Source organism: Oryctolagus cuniculus, chromosome X (genome assembly GCF_051225735.1).
Source record: "Oryctolagus cuniculus isolate XC-2025 breed Fujian yellow rabbit chromosome X, ASM5122573v1, whole genome shotgun sequence".
Lineage (NCBI taxonomy): Eukaryota > Metazoa > Chordata > Mammalia > Lagomorpha > Leporidae > Oryctolagus > Oryctolagus cuniculus.
In genome coordinates this window covers 130,338,296-130,352,840 of record NC_142888.1, presented here as the reverse complement: position 1 = coordinate 130,352,840, position 14,545 = coordinate 130,338,296, and the positions used below count along the sequence as shown (strand labels likewise).

General features: G+C 40.6%; 2 protein-coding genes across 6 annotated transcripts in view; one reads left to right on the top strand and one right to left on the bottom strand.

Moving 5' to 3' along the window:
• LOC138847567 (uncharacterized) overlaps window positions 1-14,545 on the bottom strand; it is a 673,630-nt gene that overhangs the window by 434,923 nt on the left and 224,162 nt on the right. The window lies entirely within an intron of this gene.
• GABRA3 (gamma-aminobutyric acid type A receptor subunit alpha3) overlaps window positions 1-14,545 on the top strand; it is a 327,562-nt gene that overhangs the window by 238,348 nt on the left and 74,669 nt on the right. For all 5 annotated transcript variants that reach the window (XR_011385360.2, XM_051833857.3, XM_017350870.4 and 2 more), the window contains exon 7: window positions 231-374. Coding sequence is in view for 4 of the 5 variants with exons in the window: in XM_051833857.3 (XP_051689817.1) it covers window positions 231-374 (144 nt within the window). In the remaining variant the exon portion in view is untranslated. The remainder of the gene's footprint in view (window positions 1-230; window positions 375-14,545) is intronic.

The window sequence follows — 14,545 nt, the reverse complement described above, 5'->3', positions numbered from 1 at the left end:
CTATGTATATAGCATATACTTTAGTAGTTATTCAATGAGTGCTTATTAGATGTATGTATGGATGGATGGATGGATGGATGAATGGATAAATGATTGTATTTCAGTTGAAGACAAAACACATACCCAGAACTCTTTGGGAATGGAAGTTGTATTTCCATCTCATTTTAGTTCAGCATCAGAGCTAATCATTTTTTTTTCTTCAACTTATCCTTCACCCTTTTCTGCCTTAGATGCCTATACAACAGCCGAAGTGGTTTATTCCTGGACTCTTGGGAAAAACAAATCTGTGGAAGTGGCACAGGACGGGTCTCGTCTGAACCAATATGATCTGCTGGGTCATGTTGTTGGGACAGAGATAATCCGGTCCAGTACAGGTATTTACTTTTTTCTGTTTATTAATAATTTAATTTGCCAAACAGTCTTATAGCAAAGGTACTATTATCATGAGGATATTAAGGCATATAGAAGCTCAGTGATTTTTCCCATGTTATGCATACATAGAACGGCAGAGCCAAAATCTGAAGCCAAACAGATTGGATCTCAAGCCCCTCTTAACTACTATGCCCTGCTGTCTCTTGGGGGTTAGGCCAGCAGTTTAAAGGTATTAGTGCTGGAGTGTGGTAGAAGAGAATAGAGAGGGAAGCCATGGTGATGAGAAAGCTGAGCTTTGATCCTACAGGTTTTGTTACCTTTGCTTAACTCAGCCAGTGCTGAGGTGCACAACAAGAACCCTGGTAGATATCAGGCACATAACCAGAAAATCCAGGGAGTAGCCATGGAATTATTTTAATAAGTGGATCACATACTTCAGAAAAAAAAGCTTGTTTGGCAATATTTACCAGGTCTTCCCAATGGCTGATACTCAATTATTGGTAAATAGAACTGGAGACTTGTTCTGTAACTTTTAAGCCTGGTCTATTTGGAACCTGATCAGTTCCTGGGACCTGAGGATGGAAGTACCCTGCATCCCAACTAATCTCAGGGCACATGGCAAAATGTAGCATAGCCTGGGGGCTACATATTCTACATTTTTTTTTTTTTGCTGTGAAAGGATGAGAACTTTCAACATTACTTTTCAAACAATGCTTGTCTCTGTGAATCCACAATGATAAATGTTAGTAGGGTACTCTTGTCCTTTTTTCATTATCTGAACATATGCTGTTCCCTCTTGTGATGGCACCCAACATGCAATCTTATCTGCACCCAAGGACCAGGGGAGGGTACCTGGAAGAAATGGCATTTGAAATGGATTTGAAGGATGAACAAGATTTAGAGATCTGGAATTAGGTGCGGGGACAGATTATTTTCAGAAAGGGCAGATGTCTGAGTGAGCGCACTCCACTGTGGCACAGAACAACACAGATAGCACAGTGTGGTACAGGTAGAACTAACACAGTGCAACATAGCACAGTACAGCGGGGCACAGTGCAGTGGGCCTGTCATCCCAAAGGAGAGAATCCCCTCTATGCATGTCTCTTCATACCCCTCTCCCTCCTCAGCATTTCTTGTCTGGCATGGCATCAACTTGCAAGAACAATCACTGCCTATCCAAGCAGTCTCAACTTCTGTTGGTTAAAACATTGTTTCTTCATTGTCACACAGATAATACAATTCATAATAGGAAAATTAGAAATACATAGAACAGCAAATACTGAGTACTAAAATACGTATCCATAAGCTCCATATTCACAGATCCAACCAACTGCAGATCAAAAAGATTTATTATTATCAAAGATTTATTTCTTCATTGGAAAGGCAGAGTGACAGTGAGACAGGGATCTTCCGTCTGCTGGTTCATTCTCCAAAGGGCCCCAACAACCAAAATTAAGCAGGCTGAAGCCAGGATCCAGGAACTTCATCTGGGTCTTTTGAGTGGGTGGCAGAGACCCAAGTGCTTGCAGTGCATCCCAGGTGCTTTAGCAGGGAGCTGGATCAGAAGTACAATAGCTGAAGCCAGCACTGTGGCATAGCAGGTAAAGCCACTGCCTGCAGTGCCAGCATCCCATATCAGTACTGGTTCAAGCCTTAGCTGCCCCACTTCTGATCCAGCTCCCTACTATGGCCTGGGAAAATGGTTCTTGGGCCTCTGCACTCACATGGGAGACCCAGATGAAGCTCCTGGCTCCTGGCTTCAGCCTGGCCCAACCCTGGCCATTGCAGCCATTTGGAGAGTGAACCAGAAGATAGATAGAAGATTCATTCTCTCTCTCTCTCTCTCTCTCTCTCTTTCATTCTCTGTAACTCTGATTTTCAAATAAATAATATTTTTTTTAAAAAAAGTACTATAGCTTGAACTCAAACTAGCACGAAAATAAGCAATATATGTGTCACAAGCAGTACCACGACACTTTCCTACAAAAATATTTTTAAAAAATTGTGTCCATAGTGAATATGTACAGACTTCTTTTTCTTGTCATTATTCACTAAACAGTACAGTACAGCAGCTATTTACAGAGAATTTGCATTATGTTAAGTATTATAGGTTATAATCATGATTTGAAGTATCCAAGATGAAATGTACAGGTTCTATGCAAATATATACCATGGTGTATAAGGGACTTGACCATCCACGAATGTTGGCATCCATGGGAGTCTTGGAAACAATTTCCCCATGTAAACTGAAGGACAACCATGTTCTTTAACTCTACTATTTAGAAAAATCTTAGAAGATCTTGGCACCTTAACTGATTCTTTTTTCAACTTCAATTTAATAAATATAAATTTCCGAAGTACAACTTTTGAATTATAGCAGCTTTTCCCCCCATAACCTCCCTCCCACCCGCAACCATCCCATCTCCCACTCCCTCTCCCATCCCATTCTTCATCAAGATTCATTTCAATTATCTTTAATACAGAAGATCAGCTTAATATATACTAAGTAAAGATTTCAACAGTTTGCACTCACACAGACACACAAAGTATAGAGTACTGTTTGAGTACTAGTTTTACTGTTAATTCGCATAGTACAACACATTAAGGACAGAGGTCCTACATGGGGAACAGGTGCACAGTGACTCCCATTCTTGTATACTGTGGTATTTAATAATGTTTCTTTGCATCTTTTTTTAAACATGTTTTAATATAAATGGAGTCATACTACTGTTTATACATTTTAAATACAATTTTACATGAAAAAATAGGTTCATATTGAAAGATGTACAAGATCAAAATAAAATGTATCCAAACTTAGTTACAATATATTAAAAATTGGCATGGGCACACATTCATTAAGTATCTGTTTTAATTCAAATACAAAATAACAAAATAAAATGTTCTCCCCCAAAGCCAAAGCATTGTTGACAATGATGAAACGTCTATTGTTGTCACTAAGTATAGCATTTCATTATGAAACCTAATCATATAATACTTTTACTGTTAATGGCCTCATTTTTATGGATCATAATGTGTTTTTAAGAAATTATGTATTATTACATTCTGTTTCCATAGCATTTTTCTCCTGTGTAATTATTTACCTGGGATAAAGATGGAATATTGAATTTGCTATTTCAGAAAATAGATATATTTTGTTAAAAAACAAATTGACCTACTGCTGTTTTGAAAGGTTAAACAATTTATTCTCCCATTATAAGTGTATGAGCATGGTAGTTCCCGTAATTCTTGGCAACGTAGATGTCATAGGTTATATTATATCCCCCAAACTGTATGCTGAAGCCCTAACCCCAATGTTTCAAATATCACCTGTTTGAAAAGAAGATCTTTTAAGATCTTAGTTAAGATGAAGTCATATGTAGTAGGGTGAGCCTTTAATCTAACAGTATTAATGTCTTTATACATGGGAGAAACTGAGCTCACAGACATGCACACAGGAGGCCAAATGAAGATGAAGGTAAAGATCTGAGTCATCTGTCTACAAGCCAAGGAATAAGAAAAATTGTTAGCAAATAACTTGATGCTAGAAAGACACAAGGAAGTATTCACTTAAAGTATTCAGAATTCTAGCCTCTAGAACTGTGACATACTGAATTTTTGTTTGAACTCATACAGTTTGTGATACTTTGTTATGACAGCCCTGGCCAACTATTGCATGAGGATATCGTCATTCTGGTTTTCTTACTGGTGATCAAGTAATACTTGGGCATGGTGGTGGAGTCAGGATTAACCAATTTTCAGCATGCAATAAATCCCAAGCACTTCTCTGGTTGAGAACATGTATTAACTTATGTAACCATTGAACAACACTCTGAGATGGACAGTATTGGTATTTCAAGTTTACAGATAAGGAAATATATTATTTTCCCAGGGTCACAGAGTTGGCAAGTGCTGTAATGAGATTTTGAAACCAGGCAGCAATCTGCTTTCAGAATGTACATTCATAGTCATAACAGGAATCTCTCACTTTTTACTTTTAAGAGATAGAGATTGTGTGAGAAAATGAGAGTGTAGGGAAGAGATGAAAGGAGGAATGAGAAGGGAAGAGAAGGGAAAGGAAATGAAAGGAAAAGAAAAGAAAAAAAAAGGAAAATCAAATTATAGAAAGACTTAAACTGAAAAGTATGGCCGGCGCCACGGCTCACTTGGCTAATCTTCTGCCTGTGGTGCCGGCACCCCGGGTTCTAGTCCCGGTTGGGGCGCCGGATTCTGTCCCGGTTGCTCCTCTTCCAGTCCAGCTCTCTGCTGTGGCCCAGGAAGGCAGTGGAGGATGGCCCAAGTTCTTGGGCCCTGCAACTGCATGGGAGACCAGAAGGAAGCACCTTGCTCCTGGCTTCAGATCTGCGCAGTGCACTGGCCACGTCGGCCATTTGGAGGGTGAACCAACGGAAAAAGGAAGACCTTTCTGTCTCTCTCTCATCATCTAACTCTACCTGTCAAAAAAAAATAGACTAATAAGTAGCATTTCTCGTTTTAGCCACTTGTTTCACTTCTGGTGGTTCCCTGCATAACTGAATTTATATTACAATTTTTTCACATTTTGCCTTGAGGAAGTGAAATACAGGTATCGAAGTCTGAAGTGCACAAGTGCCTCACTCACTTGGATTATCCAAGCCACACCCTTCCCATTATACTCACTCCATCTCTTGGTGGCTGCATAGAACAATTACTTAAATTTCTTGTTTTATCAACACTTTTGTTTTCATCTCTTCATCTCCTTGTTTCTTCCAGATAAAATTTTGCTTTCTATACTCAAAACCAATTAAAATCTGCATTTAATTCTTGTGGAAGGCCAAAAAATGGCCCTCCAAAGACATTTGCATCCTAATCCCCAGAACCTGTGAATGGGTTAAGCTACATGACAAAGGGAGGATCAAGAATGCCAATGAATTTTTTTTTAATTATTTACTTATTTGAAAGGTAGAGTTACAGACAGTGAGAGGGAGAGACAGAGAGACAGGTCTTCCATCCACTGGTTCACTCCCCAAATGTCTACAATGGCTGGAGCTACGCCAATCCTAAGCCAGGAGCCAGGAACTTTCTCCGGGTTGCCCATGCAAGTGCAGGAGCCCAAGCGCTTGGGCCATCTTCTACTGCTTTCCCAGGCCATAGCAGAGAGCTGGATCAGAAGAGGAGCAGCTGGGTCTCAAACCGGTGCCCATGTGGGTTGCTGGTTCTGCAGGCAGAGGATTAACCCACTGTGTGCCAGCCCCAAATGAAGGTTCTTAATCAGATGATTTCAAAATAGAGAGAGCAGACCTTGGATTACCTAGGTGGGCCCAATGTAATCACAAGCTTCCTTATGAAGGGGGGAAGGGCAGGAAGACCACAGTCAGAGAAAAGTGACCAGAAGGTGCTTTGCTACTGACTTTAAAATGATGACCCATGAGGCCACAAGTGAAGAAATGCAGGCAGCCTGAAGAAGCTTGCACGAGCAAGAAAATGTGTTTTCTTTAGAGCCATCACAAGAAAATGCAGCTCCACCAACACCTTGATTTCACATAGTAAAATTCATTTCAGACTTGTGACCTCCAAGACTTTAAGGGCATAAGTTTGTGCTGCTTTAAGCCACAAGTTTGTGGTTCTTTGTTAAACTGCAAATAAGAAAGTACTGCAGTTCTATAGCAATAATTAAGCCTTGTATTGATTTTAAAAGTTGTAAACCAGCATGGGGCATTTGCATTAGTGTTGTAAATACTGTGTTTATTAGAATTACACTTCCCTCAAGGGTCCACCACCCACTTAGATTACCCTAGTTCTCTAGGAAGTCTTTTCAATGTCTTTCAGAAAAAGACAATGTCTTTCTTTTCCCTGGGAGAATAAACATCTTACTACATTCATTGTGCACATGGAGATAGGGATAGTAACTGTTTTATTAACATACCACATACCTTCAGTTAACATCCCTGATTACTGCCCTCAAATTGAGACCCTCTGCCACCACCCATTGTACCCACAGTCTTTAGGGGGGAGTCCTCTTGTTGCTGCTGGTGGGAGCCTCCCTGGTTTCCTGCTTCCCATCCGCACTAGGTGTGCTTTCCTAATTGACTTCCTTCATTGGCACTGTCTGAATTCCACAAATATGTTGAACCCCACTATTGCTTAATGGGCTCTTAGAGGAAGAGGAATTAACTACTCAGTCAACTATCATGAACTGGAAGTCCTTCTGAAATTTTACCCCCCCCCTTTTTTTTAGAACTTTCAGTTTCCATTAATAAAAAAATTACATCTGAAATATAACTGGAAATTTTTTTGGTTTACACAATAAAGTAAGGTATCCATTAGTGGATAATATCATCCTTCCTCATTGATTTGAAATACTTCTTTGGTCATATACTAAATTCATATGGACACACACATACACATATGTACATGTATATCTGTGTATTAATGTTATTTCATTGTTCTATATATTATAGATCTGTATTATATATTTGAAATATTGTAGATAAATGCTTTCAAACTAGTTTTGAAAGTATATATGCATACAAACACACATACACGAAGAGAATACTAAACAGATTTTTGACTTAGGAACCACGTGAGTATTGTAACCTTGCATATATGTACATTATTTTTGTTTGTGACTATACATTATGGACATTCTATTTTGAAGCTGGATATGCTTCTCCATGTAGGGTCCAGCATTTGCATGGGAAACTGGACCAGACTACGCAGCCACAATCCATGGGAGTTTTGTTTGGTATGACTAGCTTTCTCCCCAAATGCTGACAGTCCTCAGTATGAAGTAACTCCAAGCAGAGGACTTTTTGCCCCAAGTTCAAACAGGTGTTAAGTAACTGAATGAAATGCCTCAAAAATCTATGTCTATTATTGATACCATTGCTGATTCTTGACAATGTGTTCATTTTCCCCCATCTGGCAAATTATATTAATTTTCTAGACAGATGGCTTAGATGCATGATTGTATTTCCCTGTCTTTCCTAGAAATGTGATCATTGGTTAGAAAGCAGTTTTGGAAACACACTGTGACAATTTTTTTGCATCATTTCTCCTCGCGTCTCGATTTCTCTGCTCTGACTCCTGGGCCCTGCACAACACTGCTCATATCCTCCACCTTGTAGGTGACAACACATCTTGACTCTTCTGCCCTGAGTCCTCTACCCCCCACATCACATCTTGTGTCCCCTGCTCTGACTCTGTCTAACACATCACTTCTTGCATCCTTTGCCATGTTCTTCATATCATGTCTCATCTCCTCTGCCTGCCCCAATCCCTCAACCCACACTTCATGTCTCATATCCTCTGCCCTGTATGTCACATCACATGTTATCTCCTCTGCCCCACACACATCTTTATTCCTTGGTACTATACATCACGTCTTATATTCTCCCCCTTGACTCATCACATGTCATATCCTTTGCCCTGTACATCAAGTCATGTGTCATCTCCTCTGGCATGTACATCATATCTTGTCTCCTGTGTTTCAACTTAATAGCCCCTACACATGTTCCCTCTGTCTTGTTCCCTCTATCCTGCCGTACTAATCTCCACCCCTCTGCCCCCAACTCCTCCACTCTGCATGTCATGTCTGATTTCCTTCCCTCTGTATCTTACACCATGCCTCATCCCCTCTGTCTACCACATCATATCTCCAATTCTCTGCCCAGACTCCTCAGGCCCACACATCATGTCTCAAATCATCCGACCTGTATGTCAGGTAATAACTTATCTACTTTTCCTCCAGGTCACGACTTGTGTCCTCAACCTTGTACATCATGTCACATACCATCTGCCCTGCACATAACATCTCACACCCTTTACATCCAGTCTTGAGTCCTTTTGGACCAAAAAGTCACATCTCATCTGCACCTTATACATCTAATCATGTCTCATCTTCTCTGTCCCAAACATCATGTGATATATGGACTCCTCAGCCCTGCACGTCAAATCTTCTATTGTGCACCCTGACATCATGTCACATGTGGTCTCCTCTACTCCACACATCAATTCAAATTCTTGGCCCTGAACATGAAATCATGCTCCTCAGCCCTGTGTAACTCCTATGTCCTGACTCCTCTACCCTACACATCACATCTAGTATCTTCCTCCCTGTATGTGATGTCACATCTTGGCCTCTCTGCCCCACATGTCACATCTCGACTCCTCTGTCTTAATTCCTCTGTCCTGCATCTTGCATATTATATCCTCTGCCCTGTATATCATGTCACGTTTAGTCTCTTCTCCCTCACATTTGAGGTCTTGTATCCTCTAACCTGTACCTCACATCATGTCTTATCTCCTCTGCATTTCACACATCTTGACTCCTCTGTTCCCCTCACCACATTTTACATCATCCACTCTATATGTCATGTGCTGTCTTGTCTCCTCTGCCCTGACTCCTGTATGTATCCTATACTGTCAATCATGTGATGCCTTGTCTCCTCAGCCCTGTGGATCATGTCTTGTACCCCCCTCCTTGTACATCATGTCTTGAAGTCTCTTTCCTGGCTTCTGTGCCCCACATGTCGCATCTCATAACTTCCACCCTATACATTACATCAAGTCTTTTCCCCTCTTCCCTGTACATAAAGCCTTGACTCTTCTGCTCCCAAATCCTCCACTCTGTATATCATGTCATGTCACTTCTCACCTCCTTTGCCCTGCATGTCACATCACATCTTGTATTCTCTGCCCTTACTCTTCTTCCTCATACATCACAGTTCGTATCCTCTGCCTTGTATGTCATGTCATGTCGTGTCTCAACTTCTCATCCCAGATACCTCTGCCTTGCCTGTTGTGTTTCCTATCTTCCACCTTGTACATCTCATCCTCTTTTGTCTCCTCTGCCCGGAAAGCCAAGTCTCAACTCCTTGGCTCAGACTCCTCTGCTCTGAATCTCATGTCTTGTTATTCTGCTCAGTACCTGAGGTCCAACCTTGACTCCTGGGATGTGAAAATCACATCTTAACTGCTCTGTCCCCTATGTCTGTCCCTATTACACATCACATTTCCACTTCTCTGCCACAACTCCTTGACTTCCTACATCATTTCATGTCTCCTCTGCCTTGCACATCATCAAATCACATCCCCTCTGGCCTATATGTCAAGTCTCCTCTCCTCTGTCCCACTCTTCTTTTCTTGTCTCCTCTGCCCCTGTTATCTCTTCTGTCTTATCTCCTCTCTCACAAATGAATTTTTCAAAAAGTAGACACAGAAAGCCAATTACCACATGTTCTCCCTTTGACTTGGAAATTAAAATTAAACAAGGAAAAGGATTCTTAACACAGAATGTTGACTGCTAGAAGATGGTAGGGTAAAATGAATTTGGATAAAATAGAGGGAACTGGGTATAGTTAATTAATTCTGACAGGTATACTAACAGAAGATGTTAATAGGGCCAAGGGTGTGGGGTAAATAAAGACTGGTATTATTACCTCACAATTTTTGTTGTGTAATTTAAAAAAAAAATTTGACAGACAGAGTTAGACATGGGAGAGAGAGAGAGAGAGAGAGAGAAAAAGGTCTTCCTTCTGTTGGTTCACCCCCAAATGGCCTCTACGGCCAGTGCACTGCGCCGATCCAAAGCCAGGAGCCAGGTGCTTCCTTCTGGTCTCCCATGCAGTTGCAGGGCCCAAGGGCTTGGGCCATGCTCCACTGCCCTCCCGGGCCACAACAGAGAGCTGGACTGGAAGAGGAGCAACTGGGACAGAATCCGGCGCCCCAACCGGGACTAGAACCCAGGGTGCTGGCGCCACAGACGGAGGATTAGCCTAGTGAGCCATGGCGCCGGCCATAATTTAAAATTTTTAAAGATTTTTATTTATTTATTTAAGAGGTAGAGTTACAGACAGTGAGAGGGAGAGAGAGAGAGAGAGAGAGAGGAGAGCGAGGTCTTCCTTCCATTGGTTCACTCCCTAACTGGCCACAACAGTCAGAGCTGTGCTTCTTCCTTTTCTCCCATGCAGGTGCAGGGGTCCAAGGACTTGGGCCATCTTCTACTGCTTTCCCAGGCCACAGCAGAAAGCTGAATTGGAAGAGGAGCAGCCAAGACTAGAACCGGCACCCATATGGGATGCCAGCACCACAGGCAAAGGATTAACCTACTGCACCATGGTGCCAGCCCCGTGTAATTTAAAATTAATAAATTTTAAAACATGGAGATAAAATCTATCTTTGAATAGGGAGAAGAGTAGGTACTTGTAGGTAAAGGGTGCTAAAGTCCTTGTGTTGGTTAGAAGGAAGATAGATTGTCATGGGAAAATAAAATGAATGATAATTAGAGTGTGATAGAATATTAATGTGATATAATATATATTAGTGTTTTCTACTTAGTTTAATGTGTTCTTGATATTAAATTATTTTATCTGTACTTTAAATAAATGGTCTGTTTATGGAATAAAAATGTTCAGCAAAATAAAGTACACACACCCCAACATCAGTAGTTAGATCTATTCACTAAAAAACAGAAATAACATTATTCATAGCACCATGGGTTATTTGTGGCTTCAGTACACACTGGGATGGCAGTTCCTTCAGGATTGCTTTTTTGATATGGCACACTGCCTCACATCCTGATTGGATTTAGTATTCATACTGTATCCTTCCATATTTAACATGATTTATTGAAATTTCCTGCTTATGGGTTCAGTCATTGTGAGACAGTGGGTTATGTTGATGCCTGTGGCATCAGCATCCCATATAAGCGTGGATTTGAGTCCTAGTTGCTCCATTTCTGATCCAGCTCTCTGTTAATGCACCTGGGAAAGCAGCAGTAGATGGTTCAAGTGCTTGGGCTCTTGCCACTCATGTGGGAGACATGAATGGAGTTCTAGGCTCCTGACTTTGGCCTGGCTATTGCAGCCATTTGGCAAGGGTATCAGTGATTGGGAGATCTCTCTCTCTCTCTCTCTCTCTCTCTCTCTCTCTCTAACTCAGCTTTTCAAATAAATATGTCTTTTGAAAAAGTATAGCAGTTTTGCTAGTATTGTCTTTGTATATATCATCTCTTTAGATGTATAGCAATCATAAGTACAGATAAGATAACAGGAGAGATTGAAAGTGACACACATAGAGAAGCTTCTGAACTGAAAAAGAAACACTCAGCAAAGTGAAGAAGCAACCAACAATGGAAGAAAATATTTCCAAATTATGCAACTGCTAAAAGATTACTATCTGGGCCAGTGCCGCTGCTCAATAGGCTAATCCTCTGCCTGCGGCACCAGTACCCCAGGTTCTAGTCCCGATCGGAGCATTGGATTCTGTTCTGGTTGCTGCTCTTCCAGTCCAGCTCTGTGCTGTGGCCCGGGAAGGCAGTGGAGGATGGCCCAAGTCCCTGGGCCCTGCACCCCATGGGACACCAGAAGGAAGCACCTGGCTCCTGGCTTCAGATCAGCGCAGTGCACCGGACGCAACGCGCTGGCGGTAGTGGCCACTTGGGGGGTGAACCAACGGAAAAAAAGAAGACCTTTCTCTCTGTATCTCTCTCTCACTGTCTAACTCTGCCTGTCAAAAAAAAAAAAAAAAGATTAATATCCTGCCGGTGCCGCAGCTCACTTGACTAATCCTCCACCTGTGGCGCTGGTACCCCGGGTTCTAGTCCCAGTTGGGGAGCTGTTTTCTGTCCTGGTTCCTCCTCTTCCAGTCCAGCACTGGACTGTGGCCCAGGAAGGCAGTGGAGGATGGCCCAAGAGCTTGGGCCCTGCACCTGCATGGGAGACCAAGAGGAAGCACCTGGCTCCTGGCTTCGGATCAGTGCAGCGCGCCGGCTGTAGCGGCCATTTTGGGGGTGAACCAATGGAAGGAAGACTTTTCTCTCTGTCTCTCTCTCTCTCCCACTGTCTAACTCTGCCTGTCAAAAAAAAAAAAAAAGATTACTATCCAGTATCTATAGAGCCCAAGAAGCTCAACAACAACAAAACCAAACAATCCAGTTAAGAAATGGGCAAAGGACTTGAACAAGCATTTTTCAAAAGAGGAAATTCAGATTGCCAACAGACACATGAAAAAATGCTCAGGATCACTAGCTGTCAGGGAAATGCAAATCAAAACTATAATGAGCTTTTATCTCACACCAGTTAGAATGGCTCTCATACAGAAATCAACAAACAATAAATACCAGTGAGAATGTGGAGGAAAAAGTATCCTAATACATTGTTGGTGGGAGATGTAAACTACTACAACTATTATGGAAGACAGTATGGAGATACCTAAGAAAGTTGAAAATAGATCTACCATATGACTTAACCATCCCACTCCTGGGAATTTACAAACCAAATGTAATGAAAGCAGCATATGAAAGACTTTATCTGTATCCTCATGTTTATTGCAGCACAATTCACAATAGCTAACATATGGAATCAACTCAGATGTCCATCAACTGATAGCTGGACTAAAAAACTATACACACTATGGAATACTACTCCAGCCATAAAAAGAATGAATTCCTGTCTTTTGCAACAAAATGGATGCAATTGGAAACTATTATGCTTAGTGAAATAAGCTAGGCTCAAAAAGACAAATATCATCTCTTCCCTGAACTGTGGTAACTGCTAGAGTACGAAAAATGTAATGTATTGGAGTGAAATTGACACTTTAAGGTTTGATGACTGTTTTCAGCCCTTGTCTCTACTGTTGAGGATCAGTAATTTTTTTTCTTCATACTATTTTTAAACTTATTATAGGGTTAATCTTATAAGTATAAAGTAAATTAAAAGTAAATCATTGTAAAAATTAACAGTGGGGATGGGAGAGGAAGGAGGAGGAAGGTTGGGAGCATGGGTGAGAGGGAGGGTAGGGTGGGAAGTATCACTATGTTCCTAAATCTGTATACATGAAATACATGAAATTTTTATAACTTAAATAAAATTTAAAAAAAGAAAGTGACACACACAAAGAGAAGCTAGAGGGATAGAGATTAAACGAATACAAAAGGAAAGCTAAAGAAATAGAAGGGCGATGGAAAATGCCAAACATGGATTAAGAAAATATATCCACTTACTTGGTATAATGAGTTAATTTGCCAGGCTATTTAAAAACTTTTGTTTCACAACCTTAGAAACTGGCTTCTAAGGATACATTGTATCTTCCAGTATTTCACATTTAACACAGATGGAGTTGAATAGGCTGGAGTGCAAAAGCAGGGGAGATATTTCTCAAACAACTTAAGGGGTCATCCTTCCTAATAAGAAATGAGATAGAGAGGGACAGAAAATAGAGGCAATGAGGAAGGGAATGTAAAGTTCCACTTTAGGAAAATATATTCAGTTATGTAAGGCATCAACTTGCTAAGTCATTCTGCATTTCTGAACCATAGATAATAATTAATTTAAAAATAAGCACATACTATATGTTTCATATTGTACCCTTGAAAAGTTCACATGCAAACCAAATAGTATGTAATCAGGTTAAAAAGCTGGGACACAAAGGTGGAAATAGGACAGAGGAAGTTGGAAAAATCTTCCAACCTGAGTAAAGCTTCAGTTCTCACTTTGGCAGAGAAGCTCTGTATACAGATACAAAATGTTACAATTGTATTTAAGAAAACTTTTTCATTTTATACAATGAATGAATTTCCTAAGCTTTATAAAAGACCACTTGTAAATTACAAATTGGGGAGTGAACCAACAGATGGAAGACTCTCTCTCTCTCTCGCTCGCTCGCTCGCTCCCCCCTCTGTGTCTCTACCTCTCTCTATAACTCTGCCTTTTAAATAAATGAAATAAATCTTTAAAAGTCCATTTGCTTTTAAGATATTTAAGATCCATAAAATGTTACTAACTTATGAATAACATTATTATATGCTTTGTATATTAAATATTTCACAGGAAAAGAGATAGCAATAATAGCTAGGGGTTCAGGGATGTGAAACTGATAGTGACAAGAAGAAAATTATCCAAGCTAACCAAAGTCCAACTCTGATGAAAAAGGAATCCTCAGTGCCTTATCAGTGGGAAGAGAAACTGAAGGGAAGGGAAACAAGAGAAAGGAGTATAGCTGGACATTCGCAGAGAGACAGAGAAAACAAAGAAACAGAAATTTTCACAAAGAGGCATAGAAAAAGAAAATAGACATCCACATGTGTAATGAGAAAAATATTCCACATAGCTGTGTATGAGATTCTTTACTGAATTAAAAAGACACCTGCATATATTTTTCATGTTCACATAATTAAGCTAGGATGTAAATGTAGACA